The 17,819-nt window shown below is 41.9% G+C and overlaps 1 protein-coding gene across 1 annotated transcript in view; it reads left to right on the top strand.

Annotated features, from left to right (window-relative positions):
- LOC137332457 (PH and SEC7 domain-containing protein 2-like) overlaps nucleotides 1-17,415 on the top strand; it is a 149,272-nt gene extending 131,857 nt beyond the window's left edge. Inside the window, exon 14 of the mRNA XM_067996315.1 lies at nucleotides 14,448-17,415. Within this exon, the coding sequence (XP_067852416.1) occupies nucleotides 14,448-14,666 (219 nt within the window). The 3' untranslated portion in view covers nucleotides 14,667-17,415. The remainder of the gene's footprint in view (nucleotides 1-14,447) is intronic.
- Nucleotides 17,416-17,819: the final 404 nt, after the last annotated feature.

The raw sequence follows: 17,819 nt of genomic DNA, 5'->3' as shown, positions 1-17,819 counted from the left end.
TCTTTTTGATTTCTATTTGTAGCAACATTGTAAATGCATTCAAAAAGAACATGTTTATGATTTTATCACACTTTGCGATCAGAGCAATTCTTCTCTCAATGTAGTTAAAACTGAGCCTTTGAACATCCCCGATTGGGCAGTCCCACCAAGAAGTAGTGTTTGCTGGAATACAGCTGAAGAAATCATGAACCTGCAGCCTCTATTTTCCATCCATTTAAATTCATAGATGGGAAATCGTACCTGGAGTCCCATGATTTCCTGACTAGTGCATTCTGCGAGCATCGTTCCTTGCCAGGAGCACACAATTATGAAATGAGCCCTCAAATACCAAAAGATCTGATCTTTTTAAATAAATTCTAGAGCCACCTTCATGCTATCAAAATATTGTTTACTGATAGACAGAAAATCCGTAATGTTATAGATTGCTTTAATTGTGATTTTGCAATCCCTCAGTTTAAAGATCATTACACACAAGAATGCGATGTTCTTTCAAACTATGAGCAGTGTTCAATGATAATCATAGAATGGCTACAGCGCAGAAGGTGGCCATTTGGCCCATCGAGCCCGTGCCAGCTCTTAGTAAGAGCAATCCAGTTCGTCCCATTCCCCCGCCCTTTCCCCGTAGCTCTGCAAATTTTTTCCCTTCAAGTATTTATCCAATTCCCTTTTTGAAAGCCATGATTGAATTTGCTTCCATCACCCTTTCAGGCAGTGCATTCCAGATCATAACTACTTGCTGCGTAAAGAAGTTTTTCCTCGTGTTGCCTTTCGTTCTTTTGCCAGTCACCTTAAATCTGTATCTCTGGTTCTCGATCCTTCTGCCAATGGAAACAGTTGCTCTTTATTTACTTTATCTAAACCCTCCATGATTTTGAAATCTCCTCTTAACCTTTTCTGTTCCAAGGAGAACAACCCCAGCTTCTCCTGTCTATCCACTCAACTGAAGTCCCTCATCCCTGGAATCATTCCACTAAATCTCTCCTGCATCCTCTCTAAGGCTTTCACATCCTTCATAAAGTCCGGTGTCCAGAATTGGACACAATACCCTAGTTGTGGCCGAACCAGTGTTTTATAAAGGTTCATCATAACCGCCTTGCTTTAGTACTCTATGCCTCTAGTTATAAAGCCCAGGATCCTGTACGCTTTCTTAACCGCTTTCTCAACCAGCCCTGCCACCTTCAACGATTTGTGCACATATACCCCCAGATCTCTCTGTTCCTGCACCCCTTTTGGAATTGTACCCTTTAGTTTATATTGCCTCTCCTCGTTCTTCCTGCCAAAATGTATCACTTCAAACTTTTGTACGTTGAATTTCATCTGCCACGTGTCCGCCCATTCCACCAGCCTGTCTATGTCCTCTTGTAGTCTATCACTATCCTCCTCACTGTTCACTATCCTTTCAAGTTTTGTGTGATCTGCAGATTTTGAAATTGTGCCCTGTACACCCAAGTCCAAGTTATTAATATATATCAAAAAAAGCAATGGCCCTATTACCGAGCTCTGGGGAACACCACTGTATACCTCCCTCTAGTCCGAGAAACAACCGTTCACCACTACTCTGTTTCCTATTACTTAGCCAATTTTGTATCCGTGCTGCCACTGTCCCCCTTACTCCATGGGCTTCAATTTTGATGACAAGCCTATTATGCGGCACTTTATCAAACGCCTTTTAGAATTCCATATACACCACATCAACTGCATTGCCCTCATCGACACGCTCTGTTACCTCATCAAAAATTCAATCAAGTTAATTAAACACAATTTGCCTTTAACATATCCATGCTGGCTTTCCTTAATTAATCCACACTTGTCCAAGTGACACTTAATTTTGTCCCGGATTTTTGTTTTGAAAAGTTTTCCCACTGCCGAGGTTAAACTGATTGGCCTGTAGTTGCTGGCTATATCCTCACACCCTTTTTTGAACAAGGGTGTAAGATTTGCAGTTCTTTAGTCTTCTGGCACCAACCCAGTATCTAAGGATGATTGGAAGATTATGACCAGTACCTCTGCAATTTCCACCCTTACTTCCCTCAGCAACCTAGGATGCATCCCATCTGGACCGGGTGACTTATCTACTTTAAGCATTTCTAGTACCTCCTCTTTATCAATTTTTAGCCCATCCAGTATCTCACCTACTCTTCACTTACTATGACTCTGGCAGCATCTTCTATCTTGGTAAAGGCAGATGCCAAGTACTCATTTAGTACCTCAACCATGCCCTTTGCCCCTATGCGTAGATCTCCTTTTTGGTCCCTAATCGGTCCCACCCATCCTCTTACTACCTGTTTACTGTTTATAGGAGACTTTTGGATTCCCTTTTATGTTAGCTGCCAGTCTATTCTCATACTCTCTCTTTGCCCCTCTTATTTCCTTCTTTGCTTCCCCTCTGAACTTTCTATACTCAGCCTGGTTCTCACTTGTATTATCAACCTGACATCTGTCATATGCCCCTTTTTTCTGCTTCATCTTACTCTCTATCTCCTTTGTCATCCAGGGAGCTCTGGTTTTAATTGCCCTACCTTTCTCCCTTGTGGGAATGTATCTAGACTGTACCCAAACCATCTCCTCTTTAAAGGCTGCCCATTGTTTGATTACAGTATTGCCTGCCAATCTTTGATTCCAATTTACCCGGGCCAGATCCATTATCATCCCATTGAAATTTGCCCTCCTCCAATTGAGTATTTTTGCTTTAGAGTGATCCTTGTACTTTTCCATTGCTAATCTAAATCTTATGATACTATGATCGCTATTCCCTAAATGTTCCCCCACTTGGCCCACCTCATTTCCCAGAACCAGATCCAGCAATGCCTCGTTCCTCATTGGGCCGGAAACGTACTGGTCAAGAAAGTTCTCCTGAACACACTTCAAAAATTCCTCCCTCTCTTTGCCCCTTACACTATTACTATCCCAGTCTATATTGGGATAGTTCAAGTTGCACATCTCTGTAATTTCCCTGCAAATTTGATGCTCCATATCCTTTCCACTAGTTGGTGGCCTATAGAATACATTCAGTAGTGCAATGGTACCTCTATTGTTTCCTAACTCTAACCAAATAGATTCTGTCCTTGACCTCTCCAGGACATCCCCTCTCTCCAGCACTGTAGTATTCTCCTTAATCGATACTGCGACCCTCCCTCCTTTCTTTCCTTCCCTATCTTTCCTGAACACCTTGTATCCAGGAATATTTAGTACCCAATCCTGCCCTTTTTTGAGCCAAGTCTCCGTCATCGCCACAACGTCATAGTCCCATGTGACTAATTGCACCTGCAGCTCACCAACCTTGTTTACTACGCTTCGTGCTTTTACACCCATGCACTATAAACCTATCTTAGACCTTCTTGTATTCGCTCTTAGTCTGATCCCATCTATACCATACTATTTCTTACTCTAGTGCTATCTGTCCCTCCCAATCCTTTGTGCACCTCGTTTCTCCTTTCCAATGCTACATCCTGGTCCCCATCCCCCTGCCAAATTAGTTTAAACCCTCACCCACAGAACCAGCGAACTTCCCTGCAAGGACATTAGTCTCAGCTCTGTTGAGGTCCAACCCGTCCGGCCTGTACAGATCCCACCTCCCCCAGAACTGGTCCCAATGCCCCAGGAATCTAAAGCCCTCCCTCCTGCACCAACTCTCCAGCCGTGCATTGTCCTCCTATTTCTGTACTTACTAGCGCGTGTCACTGGGAGTAATCCGAAGATTACTACCTTTGAGGTCCTGCTTATTAATCTCTTTCCTAACTCCCTGAACTCTTCCTGCAGGCCCTCATCCCTCTTTCTACCTATGTTGTTGGTACCGATTTGGACCGCGACCTCTGGCTGTTCACCTTCCCCTTTCATCATGTTCTGCAGCCGTTCAGTGACATCCTTGACCCTGGCACCAGGGAGGCAACATACCATCCTGAAATCACATCTGCAGCTGCAGAAATGCCTGTCTGTTCCCCTAACTATTGAATCCCCTATCACTGTGGACTTAGTTCTGGCTGCACTTCCCAGAGGAATCATTGCCCTCACCAGTATTTAGAATTGAGAGCAAGATGCACTCAGGGGACTCCTGCATTACCTGCCTGGTCCTCTTTATCTGCCTGGCGGTCACCCAGTTCCTCTCTGCCTGCACTCTCTTAAGCTGCGGGGTGACCACCTCCTGAAACGTGCTATCCACGTAGCTCTCAGCCTCATAGAAGCACTGCAGTAACACCAGCTGCTGCTCAAGCTCCGAAATCCCCTGCCATGTCTCTATTTATTAGATTACTAAGTAAACTTAACAAAAATAAACTAAAGACTAAAAAAAAACACTCAGCAGCTACTCACCAACAGTGGAAGGATATAGAGGAGCAAATTTGCAGGGAATTTACAGAGAGGTGCACGAACTATAGAGTAGTGATAAGGGGGATTTCAACCCATCCTAATATAGACTGGGATAGTAATAGTGTAAAGGGCAAAGAGGGGGAGGAATTTCTGAAATGTGTTCAGGAGAACTTTCTTGATCAGTATGTTTCTGGCCCAACGAGGAAGGAGGCATTGCTGGATCTGGTTCTGGGGAATGAAGTGGGTCAAATGGAGCCAGTGTCAATGGGGGAACATTTAGGGAACAATGATCATAGTATCATAAGGTTTAGATTCGTTGTGGAAAAGGACAAGGAGCAATCTAGAGTAAAAATACTTAATTGAAGGAGGACCAATTTCAGTGGGTTGAGAACGGATCTGGCCCGGGTAAATTGGAATCAAAGATTGGCAGGCAAAACTGTAATCGAACAATGGCTGGCCTTTAAGAGGAGATGGTTTGGGTACAGCCTATGTACATTCCCACGAGGGGGAAAGATAGGGCAACCAAAGCCAGAGCTTCCTGGATGACGATAGAGACAGAGAATCTTTCATTATCAAGTTTGGATTCATTCTCCCATTCTCTTAATAACATCATGCTGTCATTTTACTAATGTTAAAGCTTGTGTGACTGAATAATTAATTGTTGAAATGCTGTTCTGTAACATCATACACAGTAATCCATACTTGGATTTGTTCTATCCTGGTTCTGCTTGAAGCCGCTTGCAAAATTGAACAAATTTATTGGCTGCAAACTGAGCTTGTTGAGAGTAATCTCTTCAGGACATTGATAACTTACGTGCAAGTCACTTTAGTGCTGGAGACTAGAAATTCCTGTTGAACAGCTTTCAGTGACAGGAGTTGGGTTAATGGTGGCATGAAAGTCATGAGCTATGAAACTCATGAGCTGCCTGCCTTGGTTGTCTACCAGCAATGTGCTTTCTCACATAGAATGTGAGAGAGTTTCATCAGGCAGCCAAATTCTATGAAAGTAATGGCAGAATAAAACAGCCTGTGCATTTTATGCTTTCTCATCCCATTCCTGCCCAGCTCTAAGCTTGCCATTGTCAAATGGGTGTTCAAGGCCAACAAGATTATCTCTTGTTGAAAACGATTCCCTTAATGCAGACTTTTTTTTGTCTGCTTTTCAATAAGCATAATCTGGAGATTTCTTTCAGTGCTCCTCTGTCACAGGATTTCAGGTAAGAGGATGAAGAAGGACAAAGAAAGCATGCCAGATGGGTCAGATGGCACCAGAACTGGACTGCCCATACCATTATGCTATTAACAGTACCTACAGACTGACGCATAGCTACCTGGCACTAATGGAGAACCGCCTCCCCAGGGTTAAATTCAGCAGTCAACCAGCACCATAGGAACAGCACTGCTAGTGATAGTCAAGGTCACCATCATCATCATTTTTTATGCCTCCAGCTACATTCAGACTACCACAGGGAATATCTGCAGTACCAGTCAATTTGTTGTTCGCAGATGTATTAATGAGGCCACTGAGGTATTGTTCAGCAGGGCCAACACTTTTATCTCCTTTTTCCATTGAGTAATAACAGCAGTATGACAATTCACTGCACAGCAGAAAATCTTAAAGTTCAGGGGTTCATTGATAGCACCCGTGCTGGCATATAGGCCCTTAGGCACAATGTAATGGACAATATGAACAGAAATGGCATTGACCCCAATCGATGTGCAGTGTATACACTGTATAATGCAAGTCAATGAACAATTTGTAGGCAGCAGATGCAGACCTAGAAATTCAATGGCGCTGCCCCGTTTTTCAGGTGCAAAACGGGCGCCTAAGCATTGAATATGGTGGGCAGAGCATGCATGCTCATTATGTGTAAGAAGTGCACTGCCTGACATATTGAATCAGGCTGCTCTGCAGGCGTCCTGAGCACACACCAAAACTATTTAAAACAATGAATATAATATTGGCAGCACTCTTGTGCTGGACTCGCCATGTGATAAACTCACTCAGCAACTCATAGTACGAATGGGCAGGAAGAACCCTTTAGCAGTGCTAATTAAAGGGCTCATCCAGTACTTAGAGGTTAATTGCTGGTTTGAGGCTGCTGATCAACTTCTGTCTGTTTTTTGGCCTGTTTCTGACTGAAAATTTAACATTGATTGCTAAGAAGAATAATTTGCTGGTGCTAGACTGTTTTTGGCTGCCTTTTAAATAGTTGTACTGCAGTCATTGTTGTCCTGCTAGGGCTGCCTTTGGGGCTCAAGGAGGAGGGGGAGCAGCAAGGAAGACAGAAGAGAGCAGGAGCAGCTCGCAGAGGAACAAGGAGGAGGGCACTGTGCAGGTGGCGATATCCACAGCGTGTCTTCAGAGAGCACTTCTCCATAAACTTCTCAGAGGAACGATGTCTTGCCTTTGCCAGGAGGTGTTGCCTAGAAAGCTGTTTGTCCCCTAGGGTGGAGAGGATGTCCTTCCTACTATGCACCGCCTGTATCAGGGCCGCCAAGGCGGTGGCATAAAATCTGAGTGCCCTGTCAGTGTTTCTTCTAGCCATGTCTGTTTTGAAGTGTTCCATCCTGCCTGCAGCCAGAGTGCACCTGCCCTTTTAAGAGTTGCTGGCTGTCCTTAAGTGGCATCAGTCAAGCCCAATTTCTGGCCACCCCAAACATACATGCAGCCAATGAATAGTGCAGATAGTGCTGGCTGCACACCCGCCACGTAATAATGAGGTCCCAGCATTAATTTCACGTGCTGGCTGGGACTATGCAAACAGGTACGTGAATCGCAAATCACGCCCAAATGACTTAAAACATCTTTTGCAAAACTGCCCTTCATAAATCCTTTTGCCTTGTTACTCCACTCCCTGCCTTCAAAAGTCTCCTCAAAATCTATTTTTTGACCTTGCTTTTACCATCTAACTCTTTTTAATATTGCTCAATGTCAATTTTACCTCAGTGATCTGCCTTGGGCTATTTTCTATGTTAAAGGCACTATATAAATGTCACTGGCTGTACCTGTGCCAGTGGAACTCTGCTGCATTCATTCCATGGGTAGGTTGCAGTCCGGGGAGGTCATCCTACATGTGGCGAATGACCTTCTCCACTTCCTAGCCAGATGTTGTAAGGTTTTGACAAATGAGTCTTTTAGGTGATTCTGCTAAGAGCAATCTCCTTTCATCAGCAGTGCTGTGAGGTCTGAACCCTTATGTTCTGCAGCTGAAGAGGGAACTGAGCTGAACCACCAGCTAGCAGGTTGTTGCTTCTCCACTGCCACCAGGACTTACATTTCATCACTGCTACCTTCTTATGTTCACTATCTAAATCCACCTGGATGGGTGTAGCTTTTTTTTTATTCATTCATGCAATGTGGGTGTTGCTGGCAAGGCCAGCATTTATTGCCCATCCCTAATTGCCCCTGAGAAGGTGGTGGTGAGCCGCTTTCTTGAACCACTGCAGTCCGTGTGGTAAACGTACTCCCATTGTGCTATTAGGTAGGGAGGATTTTGACCCAGCGACGATGAAGGAACGGCGATATATTTCCAAGTCAGGATGGTGTGTGACTTGAAGGGGAACATGCAGGTGGTGGTGTTCCCATGCGCCTGCTGCCCTTTTCCTTCTAGGTGGTAGAGGTGGCAGATTTGGGAGATGCTGCTGAAGAAGCCATGGCAAGTTGCTGCAGTGCATCTTGTAGATGGCACACACTGCAGTCACGGTGCGCCAGTGGTGGAGGGAGTGAATGCTTAAGGTGGTAGATAGGGTTCCAATCAAACGGGCTGCTTCGTCCTGGATGGTGTTGAGCTTCTTGAGTGTTGTTGGAGCTGCACTCAACCAGGCAAATGGAGAGTATTCCATCACACTCCTGACTTGTGCCTTGTAGATGGTGGAAAAGCTTTGGGGAGTCAGGAGGTGAGTCACTCACCACAGAATACCCAGCCTCTGACCTGCTCTTGTAACCACAATATTTATATGGCTGGTCCAGTTAAGTTTTTGGTCAATAGTGACCCCCAGGATGTTGATGGTGGGGGATTCGGTGATGGTAATGCCATTGAATGTCAAGTGGAGGTGGTTAGAAACTTGTTGAAGATGGTCATTGCCTGGCACTTGTGTGACGCGAATGTTACTTGCCACTTATCAGCCCAAGCCTGGATGTTGTTCAGGTCTTGCTGCATGCAGACACAGACTGCTTTATTGTCTGAAGGGTTGTGAATGGAACTGAACACTGTGCAATCATCAGCGAACATCCCCATTTCTGACCTTATGATGGAAGGAAGGTCATTGATGAAGCAGCTGAAGATGGTTGGGCCTAGGACACTACCCTGAGGAACTCCTGCAACAATGTCCTGGGGCAGAGATGGCTTCCAACAAACACTACCATCTTCCTTTTGTGCTAGGTGTGACTCCAGCCACTGGAGAGTTTTCCCCCTGATTCCCATTGACTTCAATTTTACTAGGGCTCCTTGATGCCACACTTGATCAAATGCTGCCTTGATGTCAAGGGCAGTCACTCTCACCTCACCTCTGGAATTCAGCTCTTTTGTCCATGTTTGGACCAAGGCTGTAATGAGGTCTGGAGCTGAGTGGTCCTGGCGGAACCCAGGACTCTGCTGGTGCCTGTGGAAAAAATGGTGAAAATTACACAGTGTGTTGTGAGATGCAGATGTCATGTAGGCTACAAGCTGACTATTTTTTCTTGAATACAAAAACAGAAGATGAACTTATGTTACAATGCCCCAGTGTAAGAGTCAACTTCAATCAGTTCCCACATTGCAACATATAGGGTAGATTTTCAACTTGCACCCAGGCATTAAATTGGTGTTGCGGCTCAACAACCAGCTATAGCATCTTATTTCTATTGAAATCAACGGCAATGAAAATTGGATGGTTTCTATAACTGGTGATATAATCCACAACACCAGTTTTATGCCCAGGTGGGAAGTTGAAAATCTACCCACTGTGTATGATGGTTTTGTGCTTTAGTGGATGTCTGTGAATGAGTAAAGGAAAAAGATCCAGATCAAATGATTGATAATACCCTGAGCTTGGGGAAATCTTTCACAAAACCATCCCTCACTCCTTCCTGCCTAAAAATAGTACGCAGAAGAATTTAGTATGAATGCACTCAACATTGATTCCTGAATTTGCCAGACATATGCACCCTAGTGATGTCATACGAACATACGAATTAAGAGCAGGAGTGCCATTCGGCCCCTCGAGCCTGCTCTGCCATTTGATAAGATCATGGCTGATCTGATTGTGACCTCAACCCTACTTTCCCGTCTACCTGCTATAACCTTTGATTCCCTTGTTAATCAGGAATCTATCTAACTCAGCCTTAAAAATATTCAATGACCCTGAGTTGTGGTTCTCTGGAAAAATGTCACTTGTATGAGAAGAGCAGGGGAGTTCTCCCAGAATTCCTGGCCAATACTTATCCCTCAATCAACATCACCAAGAACAGATCATCTGTTCATTTATCTCCTTGCTGTTTGTAGGACCTTGCTGTGTGCAAGGCTGCCATATTTCCCTATATTATAACAGTGACTATACTTCAAAAAGTACTTCATTGGCTGTGAAGCTCTTTAGGATGACCTGAGGCTGTGAAAGACACCTCCTGGAAAGTATGGTAAACCCTGAGAAGCAGCAGTAACGGTACTGGCTTCCCACAATGGATGGAGAGTGCCTTATCGCGGCCTCCTCATCCAAAAGATGACACTTTTAATAATGTAGTGCTCCCTCAGTACCGCACTGAAGTCTTAGCCTAGATTAAGTGCTCAAGTTCTGGAATGGCACTTGAACCCACTATAATCGACTCACAGGCAAGAGTGCTACTACAACAACAACTTGCATTTATATAGCGCCTTTAACGTTGTAAAACGCCCCAAGGCGCTTCACAGGAGAGTTATCAAACAAAATTTGACACCAAGCCACATTAGGAGCTATTAGGACAAGTGACCAAAAGCTTGGTCAAAGAGATAGGTTTTAAGGAGCATCTTAAAGATGGAGAGGTTTAGGGACAGAATTCCAGAGCTTAGGGCCCTGGCCCTAAGAGGCAAGCTGACTCCACAAGCTATCAATCTTATCATTAAAATCTTGAGCCTGGCCATTTGGTTAGCTTTTTTTTAAGTGTGTTACTTTCTATAAATCTGAATGGTCTGTTGGAATCACATGATCTAGGCCTCCATTATTTTCTAGCAATTTTATTGGTCATTGCAAACCACATGATCCAATGGTATTATCAATCACTTGATTACCTGCTGCCTTTTTTGTTTGTTTTTTTAGGCCCCCTTTTATAAGAAGGGGGGGGGTTCGGGTGTGCTTTTTTAAAAAAAAAACAAAATCAAACCCTAATAATAAGTCAAATAATAATTTTATTAACGATCAAGGAAGCATTCCAGCCCCTGCGGTGCCCACCGGTCGCGGAAAGCCTCAAGCGTACCGGCAGACACCGCGTGCTCCTTCTCCAGGGCCACCCGGGCGCGGAGAATGCCGCGGAAAAGAGGCAGACAGTCGGAACAACCGCCCCCAAGGGCCGCGTCTGGTCTGGACCTGTAGATGCCTGTTGGCAGAAGACCTTCTTCTAATCCAGCCCCAGATGCACTTCTTTGGCATGTCTGGGTCTTGTTCATCGGCTTCCCTATATAGCATCAGTCTGCAGTCTCCATCAAGACCCATCTCCCTACAGCTGACTCCCAGAGCCACCAAACTCACTGTCAGATGCTGGGCTTAATTCCTCACCAATTCTGCTGCCTGAGGTTAAACCCCAAGCTTATGATTTAGCCCTGACTCTCCATTGCTGCTCCGTTTTTTTTAAAAAAGCAACCAGCAGACTAGGCCCAAAGTAGAACCATAGAAAAGATACCAGCACAGAAGGGGGCCATTCAGCCCATTGTGTCCGTGCCGGCTCGAAGAACAACCAGGTGCCCATTCTAATCCCACCTTCCAGCACCCAGTCCGTAGCCCTGCAGCTTACAGCACTTTAGGTACAGGTCCAGGTACTTTTTAAAAGAGTTGAGGGTCCTTGCCTCTACCACCAATTTGGGCAGCAAATTCCATAAACCCACCACCCTCTGGGTAAAAAAGTTTTTCCTCATGTCCCCTCTATTCCTTCCGCCAATCAGCTTAAATGTATATCCTCTAGTTCTTGAACTCTCCGTTAGGGGAAACAGGTACTTCCTGTCTACTCTATCTAGGCCCCTCATAATTTTGTACACCTCAATCAAGTCCCCCTTAGCCTCCTCTGCTCCAAAGAAAACAACCCCAGCCTATCCAATCTCTCCTCGTAGCTGCAATTTTCAAACCCTGGCAACATCCTTGTAAATCTTCTCTGCATCTAAAGTAGCGGCTGTTAGTAGAGTAAGAACTACACACCTGGATTCAGAACAGGTAGGAGTTAGTCAATTGGGAATTGTGAAAATGAGAAGCCAGCTGAGTGAGTAGAGGGGACTTGTTCTGAACTGAAATTAAATGAGTGGGTAAGTGCTAAATTATAATTTAGTTAGCTGTTAAGTATTTGTTTTGCAAATTACTGACTTGGGCTGGTGTGTTTGACAAGCTAGCTATTAGTTTTAAAAGTACTAGTTGCTGGGTGTGATATTTTATTGGATGTTGTGAAAGTGATACCTGTAAACAAATTGGCTGTGCTGACTGTTTGAGTACATTTAAGTAGCTGCTACAAATGAGAGACAGTTGAGTTGCAAGAGGCCAACAGAATGAGAAGCCAACTGAGAGAGCGGAGGGAGCTTGGCACTAAAATGTAGTTGGCTTGACATTAGTTTTATTTATTTGGGTTTCCAAATCCTTTGAATTACTAAGGCAGGACAGTGGAAACCAGTGTCATGCATACCTTGCATGTGGGAGGTTTTGGTGTGAGTGTTAAGACACAATAGATGCAAGAATTGTCTTCTGGTGGATTTGCTTGAGTTTGAGAAACAATTGGAGACTACTCCACGTTATCCAAAAGGAGGAAGGGTTCATTGCAGAAGGTGTTGATAGTGCAGCTAGAGAGGAATAGCGAGGCAGAGGAAAGAAAGTGGGTGACCATCCAACAGTGAATGGAGAGAGAAGGAGAACTGCAGAAAAGACCGTGCAGGAAGCTCCTCAGAGTCTGAAGCTGTCTGACGGGTATACTGTGCTGGATACCTAAGACACAGATGAGGACAGTAATTCAAAAGAGAAATCACAAACAAAGCCGCAGCATTAGTGAAAGTTTTGGCCCCCCTCCCATTTTTTCCCCCAGCAACAACTAGACAGTTCAAAAGTATCTTCAATTTTTTTAAATTTTGTAGTTCAGATTAGTAAGTGGTTTGTGCTGCTACTAAATCCCAACAAAAACATTTTTTAAAAAGGTTGAGAGATCATTCATGTAACCATAAATTGTTTCAGCAGGCATTTGGCTGATATAATGACGAACATATAATATGGCATCATAATGTGTGTCACTCTCCACCTGAAACAGAAAGATAGATTGGTGTTCCAGGTGTAACACAAATAGTTAAACTGCAAACTTTAACTTGTCTTTATCATTTGGAAGCTTCTGAACTAGCTGTCAATTTCCAGCATGTTCTGTTTTTATTTCACACAAGTGGATCTACCAATGTGTTGCTCGTGAGAAGTCAAAGCATATAGTCTGTCTTAACCTCTGTTGTCTTCATTTTAGTGCTTTTCTGCATGCATCTGTCTCATCATCCTGTCTGTGTGTTTATGTCTGTTCCCATTGTCTAACATGCCCTTTCTCACCCATCTGGAAAACTGTGGGATATGTGAAGTGTGCTGAAGTTTAGGCTGAAGAACTCATGGGTTTGCAATGGTGGCAGTGCAGAACCCAGCAGAGCAGTCAAGAGAGAATGGAAGGAATCCAGTGAGGCCGAGCAAAGCTGCAGATGGGGACAACAGAGATACTTTAGTTAAAAAATGGGAAGGGGGGAGGCAGAGCAATGCCCCCAGGGGGAGCTGTGATCCTGGGCAGACAGAGTGGACCCCCGAGCCAGAGACCTGCTACTCAAATAATTGGAGGAGGGAAGGAAGAGGTCCACATCATCAGGGAAGTCGCAGGGCTGGGGTCAGGGCCAGGGCCAGAGCCAGAGCATAGAAAATTATTGAGTTAGCGGGTGAAATTAACTAAAACTGGGCCTTTTTGCTTTGGTATAGTAAAGCCTGAAGTGCCACGAGTGGGGATAGAGAGAGAGAAGCTGAGCAATGGAACAGAGGCATTATAGCACCAACAGTGGTGGGTGGCCCACACTGTAGGCTGAAGTTTCATAAATTTGCATTATAGACGCTGTTGCACCTTAAAATTGAAAATTCTAATTTCAGCACCAAACTATTGGCATCACAGGTAGGTGTGGACAGTTTTAACATGAGAATGTCCATAGTAATGTTTACGATGGAACATGTGACAGATGTAATGACTTTAATAATATATAGATTTCTTTAATCTATTTAATACATGATTTTGAAATGGTGCTAAATAAAAACTTAAAATTGGGCACCCAGCTAGTTTTGCATTATATCAAATAAGGTATCAATATTTGTTGTACTTTTTTGCAGATTCTTGGGAGTTTAGAATTCAGTGACTGCAACAGGGTGTGGGGACATAGACATTTCAAATCATTGTGCTGTCTCTTTATATAATCCAACTAATGATTGATAAATTTGATGTAATTGGTATTGAAAAACATCAATGAAATGTAGTTTGACAGATGGAGATACACTAGTACACAGTCCTAACAAATAAGTGATGAGTGAGGTCATGCAGAGGAAAACTCAGCTTAATGAGCAAAATAACTTTTTATCATTTGACAACACTATACTATTCTGATCGAGTTATACAGGAAATAGTATTGTAACTTTTTCACTAAATGAAAATCTTTTTAAGAACTAGTTACAATTATAAAACTGGCATCATTGATACAATTTGAAAAAAAAAATTCTAAATTCTATGTTTAATATAATCATTTCACTTTATTTTTTAATCATTATATGAAATAATCACCAAATTTCATGCAAAATAATAGTTTCTGCTTTTTCAGTTTTTAAATCAAGACATAATGAATTATATGAATCATTCTCTTTGGTTTAGCATTTTGTAGAATGGAAGCCTTTGCCTTCTGTGTTAACCTTACTCTTGGGATTGTAATTTACCTCCACAGAAAAGTCGATATGAAGCATATATTAACCTACTGAAGGCAAAACTAAAGGTAGGAACTGATGATCTGGAAAAAATTGAGGCAATTATTTTCAACATGGAGAATGATGAAACTTCTTTGAGGAAGACTCAGTCTAGTCCTTCTCTAAACCAAGGACATTTGTCTCTAAATGGCAAAATGGAAAAGGACATTACGGAACAGAAAAGTTATCCCAAGCAATGAGCTATGTAGTTATATGAATTCACAAATTCAATTCCTCTTGTATGGATTAAACCATGGACAAGTTCATAAAGTCATCACCTTTGTTAGTTCAGAAGTGTACTGGGCATAGTATTTAATATTTTCTTGTAATTTCTTGTTTAAAGATTGCACCTATTCTATTTCTTTAGTACTAATATTGCTTAAAATCCTCTTTTTTGCTTTTCCTCATCCTTTCACTTATACATTATTCTCTTTTTCAAATCAGTTTAGGACATTATTAAAACTATCAAAATAAAATCTCACCTATCAACACGTAATTCATTTTTTAAGTAGTTTTTTTATACTTGTATCCAGCCCTGCGAATCTCTTCTGTCCTTGTTGTATGCTTCCATGTATTCTTTCTTTATTGGACAGTAAATAGACTCTAGATTCTTCCAAGCTTTTGATCCCTATGTTTTTATTGATCAGTCAGGCATGCTTTGAGAGGATTTTTTTCCCCCACAAAACCTGTTTTCTTTTTGGTACTGCAGCCTGGTGTTAAACTAACTAAATTTAGCAGATTTCATTGGTTAGTATGTTTGAATGTCAGTCTCCGCTTAGCAATGTGATATGACCGCTTTCAAAAAGCTCCCTGCGTTTTTTTTTAAATGCCACTGTTATTTTCCAAAAATATTTTTTGTTGCAGTGAGACATTAAATGGCCAACAGTCTTTTGTAGCATTACTGTCAGCCACTTTAAATCTGCACTGTATTATAGGGCTTAACAGTTTTAATGTTCCTGGAAAATCAGGCAATAGTTTTATAAAAATGTGTTTTTAAAATGTTGTTTATAAATATCCACAGTGTGTATTGTAAATAAATGGTTCAAATAAGGGTTGAGTTCCTAAATTGCCTGTCATCATGATTGACGTTATGTATACATGGTAGTTTGCATGCTGGAAACCTCCTGTTAATGTCTGTGGGGAAAGGAAGAGCTAGCTTTTCTCATTATTGCTGCAATTTGTTATTTTTAATCTCTAATATTCTAGGTTTAATTTTGCATATTAGCTTGTTTATTCCTTGAATGACTGAACTATTAGGTCTAATTGTATTTGGGGAAAAAATAAGTATCTTTATTTGACTGTTGTTAAATTATTGTCAAATATTGTACAGAAATACTGTTGCATACACAAGTATAATTTTGTGTATGGGTGATGTGACCACTGTCAAGTGCAGTTTTGGATAACGAAGTATACAGTCAACCTCTAGATTATTTTGTCCATATTTGTCTTTTTTCTAATTTCCTTCTTGAAACTCTTTTTAATGAAAATGAGTGCATAATGGAATATATTTAACTGTAAATACTTCTCCATTTTCGTTAAGATAGTTTGCTTGGATTTTGTTCAGAATACTAAAAGTTATACAATGGTATCGATTTTGTTTCTTTAAAAAAAACCCTGATATCTGGCATCAAAGGGAATACTGTATCTGTAATGGTGCTTCTTCTACCAATCCATTCCTTTATGTGCAATACAATGTCTGTGGTGATATTAATCAAATCTGTGCCAGTATTTTTACCATGTTGATATGGAAATTATAGTTTCTCCAATATTAGGATCACTATTGTAATGTTATATTCATATTTGTTACAAGAATACAAAACATTAAAAGGTGTTTTGTTACAAACTGCACACACACAAAATAAACACAATGATACATAGCTGAATAATTAAATTTGCTTTTTACTTCATTTTGAGAAATGCCTGACCTCTAACAGACCCATGAAGTAATTGGCAGATTGTTTTGTCAGTTGCATACTATCTACTGTTAATTATATTATTCTTTCCCCACTGTCACATTTTTAATTCATACTAGCAAACAGTTTTATTCTTTAGTTCTCAAATATTTTACAAATAGCTTTTGAAAGTTTTGAACTCTGATCTTTGTCTGAAAAATCACATTTAAATAACACTTATTATCTATGAGAATAGGATTTTCCCATCCACTCTTAGCAGCAGGTCTGCAGCTCCAACAAGTAAAGTGCACCGACAGAAGTATCATAAATTGCATTAGTGCCAAGAAACTCACTTTTCGGACTGTGACATTGTGATAATTAAAGAGCAACAGGGGATGTAATACATGTAAACCTGTCTGATTGTGGTGAAAGTGTTGACCGTGGTAGATGCACTTTAGTATTACCAATTCTAAAAGTTCTCTGCATTCATATCGAATGGAAAACGGATAGTGGTGAAAAAGAGGCTAATTTAGGGACATTTCTTAAACATTGTCTAAATATCTGTTGCTGTATGGCAGCAATGATATTCTGCATTATTTAATAACACTTTCAAAGTTAAGTACCAATATGTATTTTAGTAAATCCACCTTGTTCATTTTAATATTTTGCATCCATCCAGGGACGTAGCATTATCTGGCATATGCTTTGACATTTCATTCACCTTCTTTACATTAGATTATAGATTATCCAGCTGTGTGTGTAATAGTTAATTGCTATTCTGAATTAAAGTGAATAGAAAAGCACTTAGCTAAAATTATACTACTGTCATTTTCTATTTTTACTTTGTATTAGTTTGATAGTACATCCATAATGTGCCCTGCTCATACAGACCAGATGCTGTTTCAAGGTGAAATAAAATTATTTCTTGCATAAATGTACAATTAATAGATATAGAGGTTGAAAATCTGCGAGGGAGCATATCCTGACGTACTCCGCTGCTGATCCCAACAAAATTTATGGGGTTCAAAGGGCGTCCCTTTATTAATATCAATGGCAACTGGTGCCCACCTGCCTCCATAGGCTGCAATTTGTGGTGCAACTTGCCAGTCCCAAGTATTGGGTTTGGGTTGGGGTGGGGGTGGGGGGGCACGAGCTATGTCCAGGCCCCTCCCAGAAAGAACTTTGCGCCCTTTGTAAGGGCCAACATTTAAAATAAAAAATGTCAATTTTTCTTCAGGGGTCCAAGCCAGGATCCTCACCTGGCAGGTCAGTTTGCCTAGTCTCACCTCTGAGATCCAGACATGTGGGAACTCCTGACATCGGGAGTCCCCAGTCCCAGTTCCTCCTCTGACTTTGTAGGGGTGGGCAGAGGCTCTGCCCCTTCCAAGGCTCATGGAATTTCTCATGTAAGGACAGGACCCAGAGTTATAATGGGACTGGACTGGAAGGAGTATGGATTTT

Source organism: Heptranchias perlo, chromosome 14 (assembly GCF_035084215.1).
Source record: "Heptranchias perlo isolate sHepPer1 chromosome 14, sHepPer1.hap1, whole genome shotgun sequence".
NCBI classification, from domain to species: domain Eukaryota; kingdom Metazoa; phylum Chordata; class Chondrichthyes; order Hexanchiformes; family Hexanchidae; genus Heptranchias; species Heptranchias perlo.
Note: the sequence above shows the minus strand (reverse complement) of the source record. Positions and strands in the feature narration are given on the sequence as shown.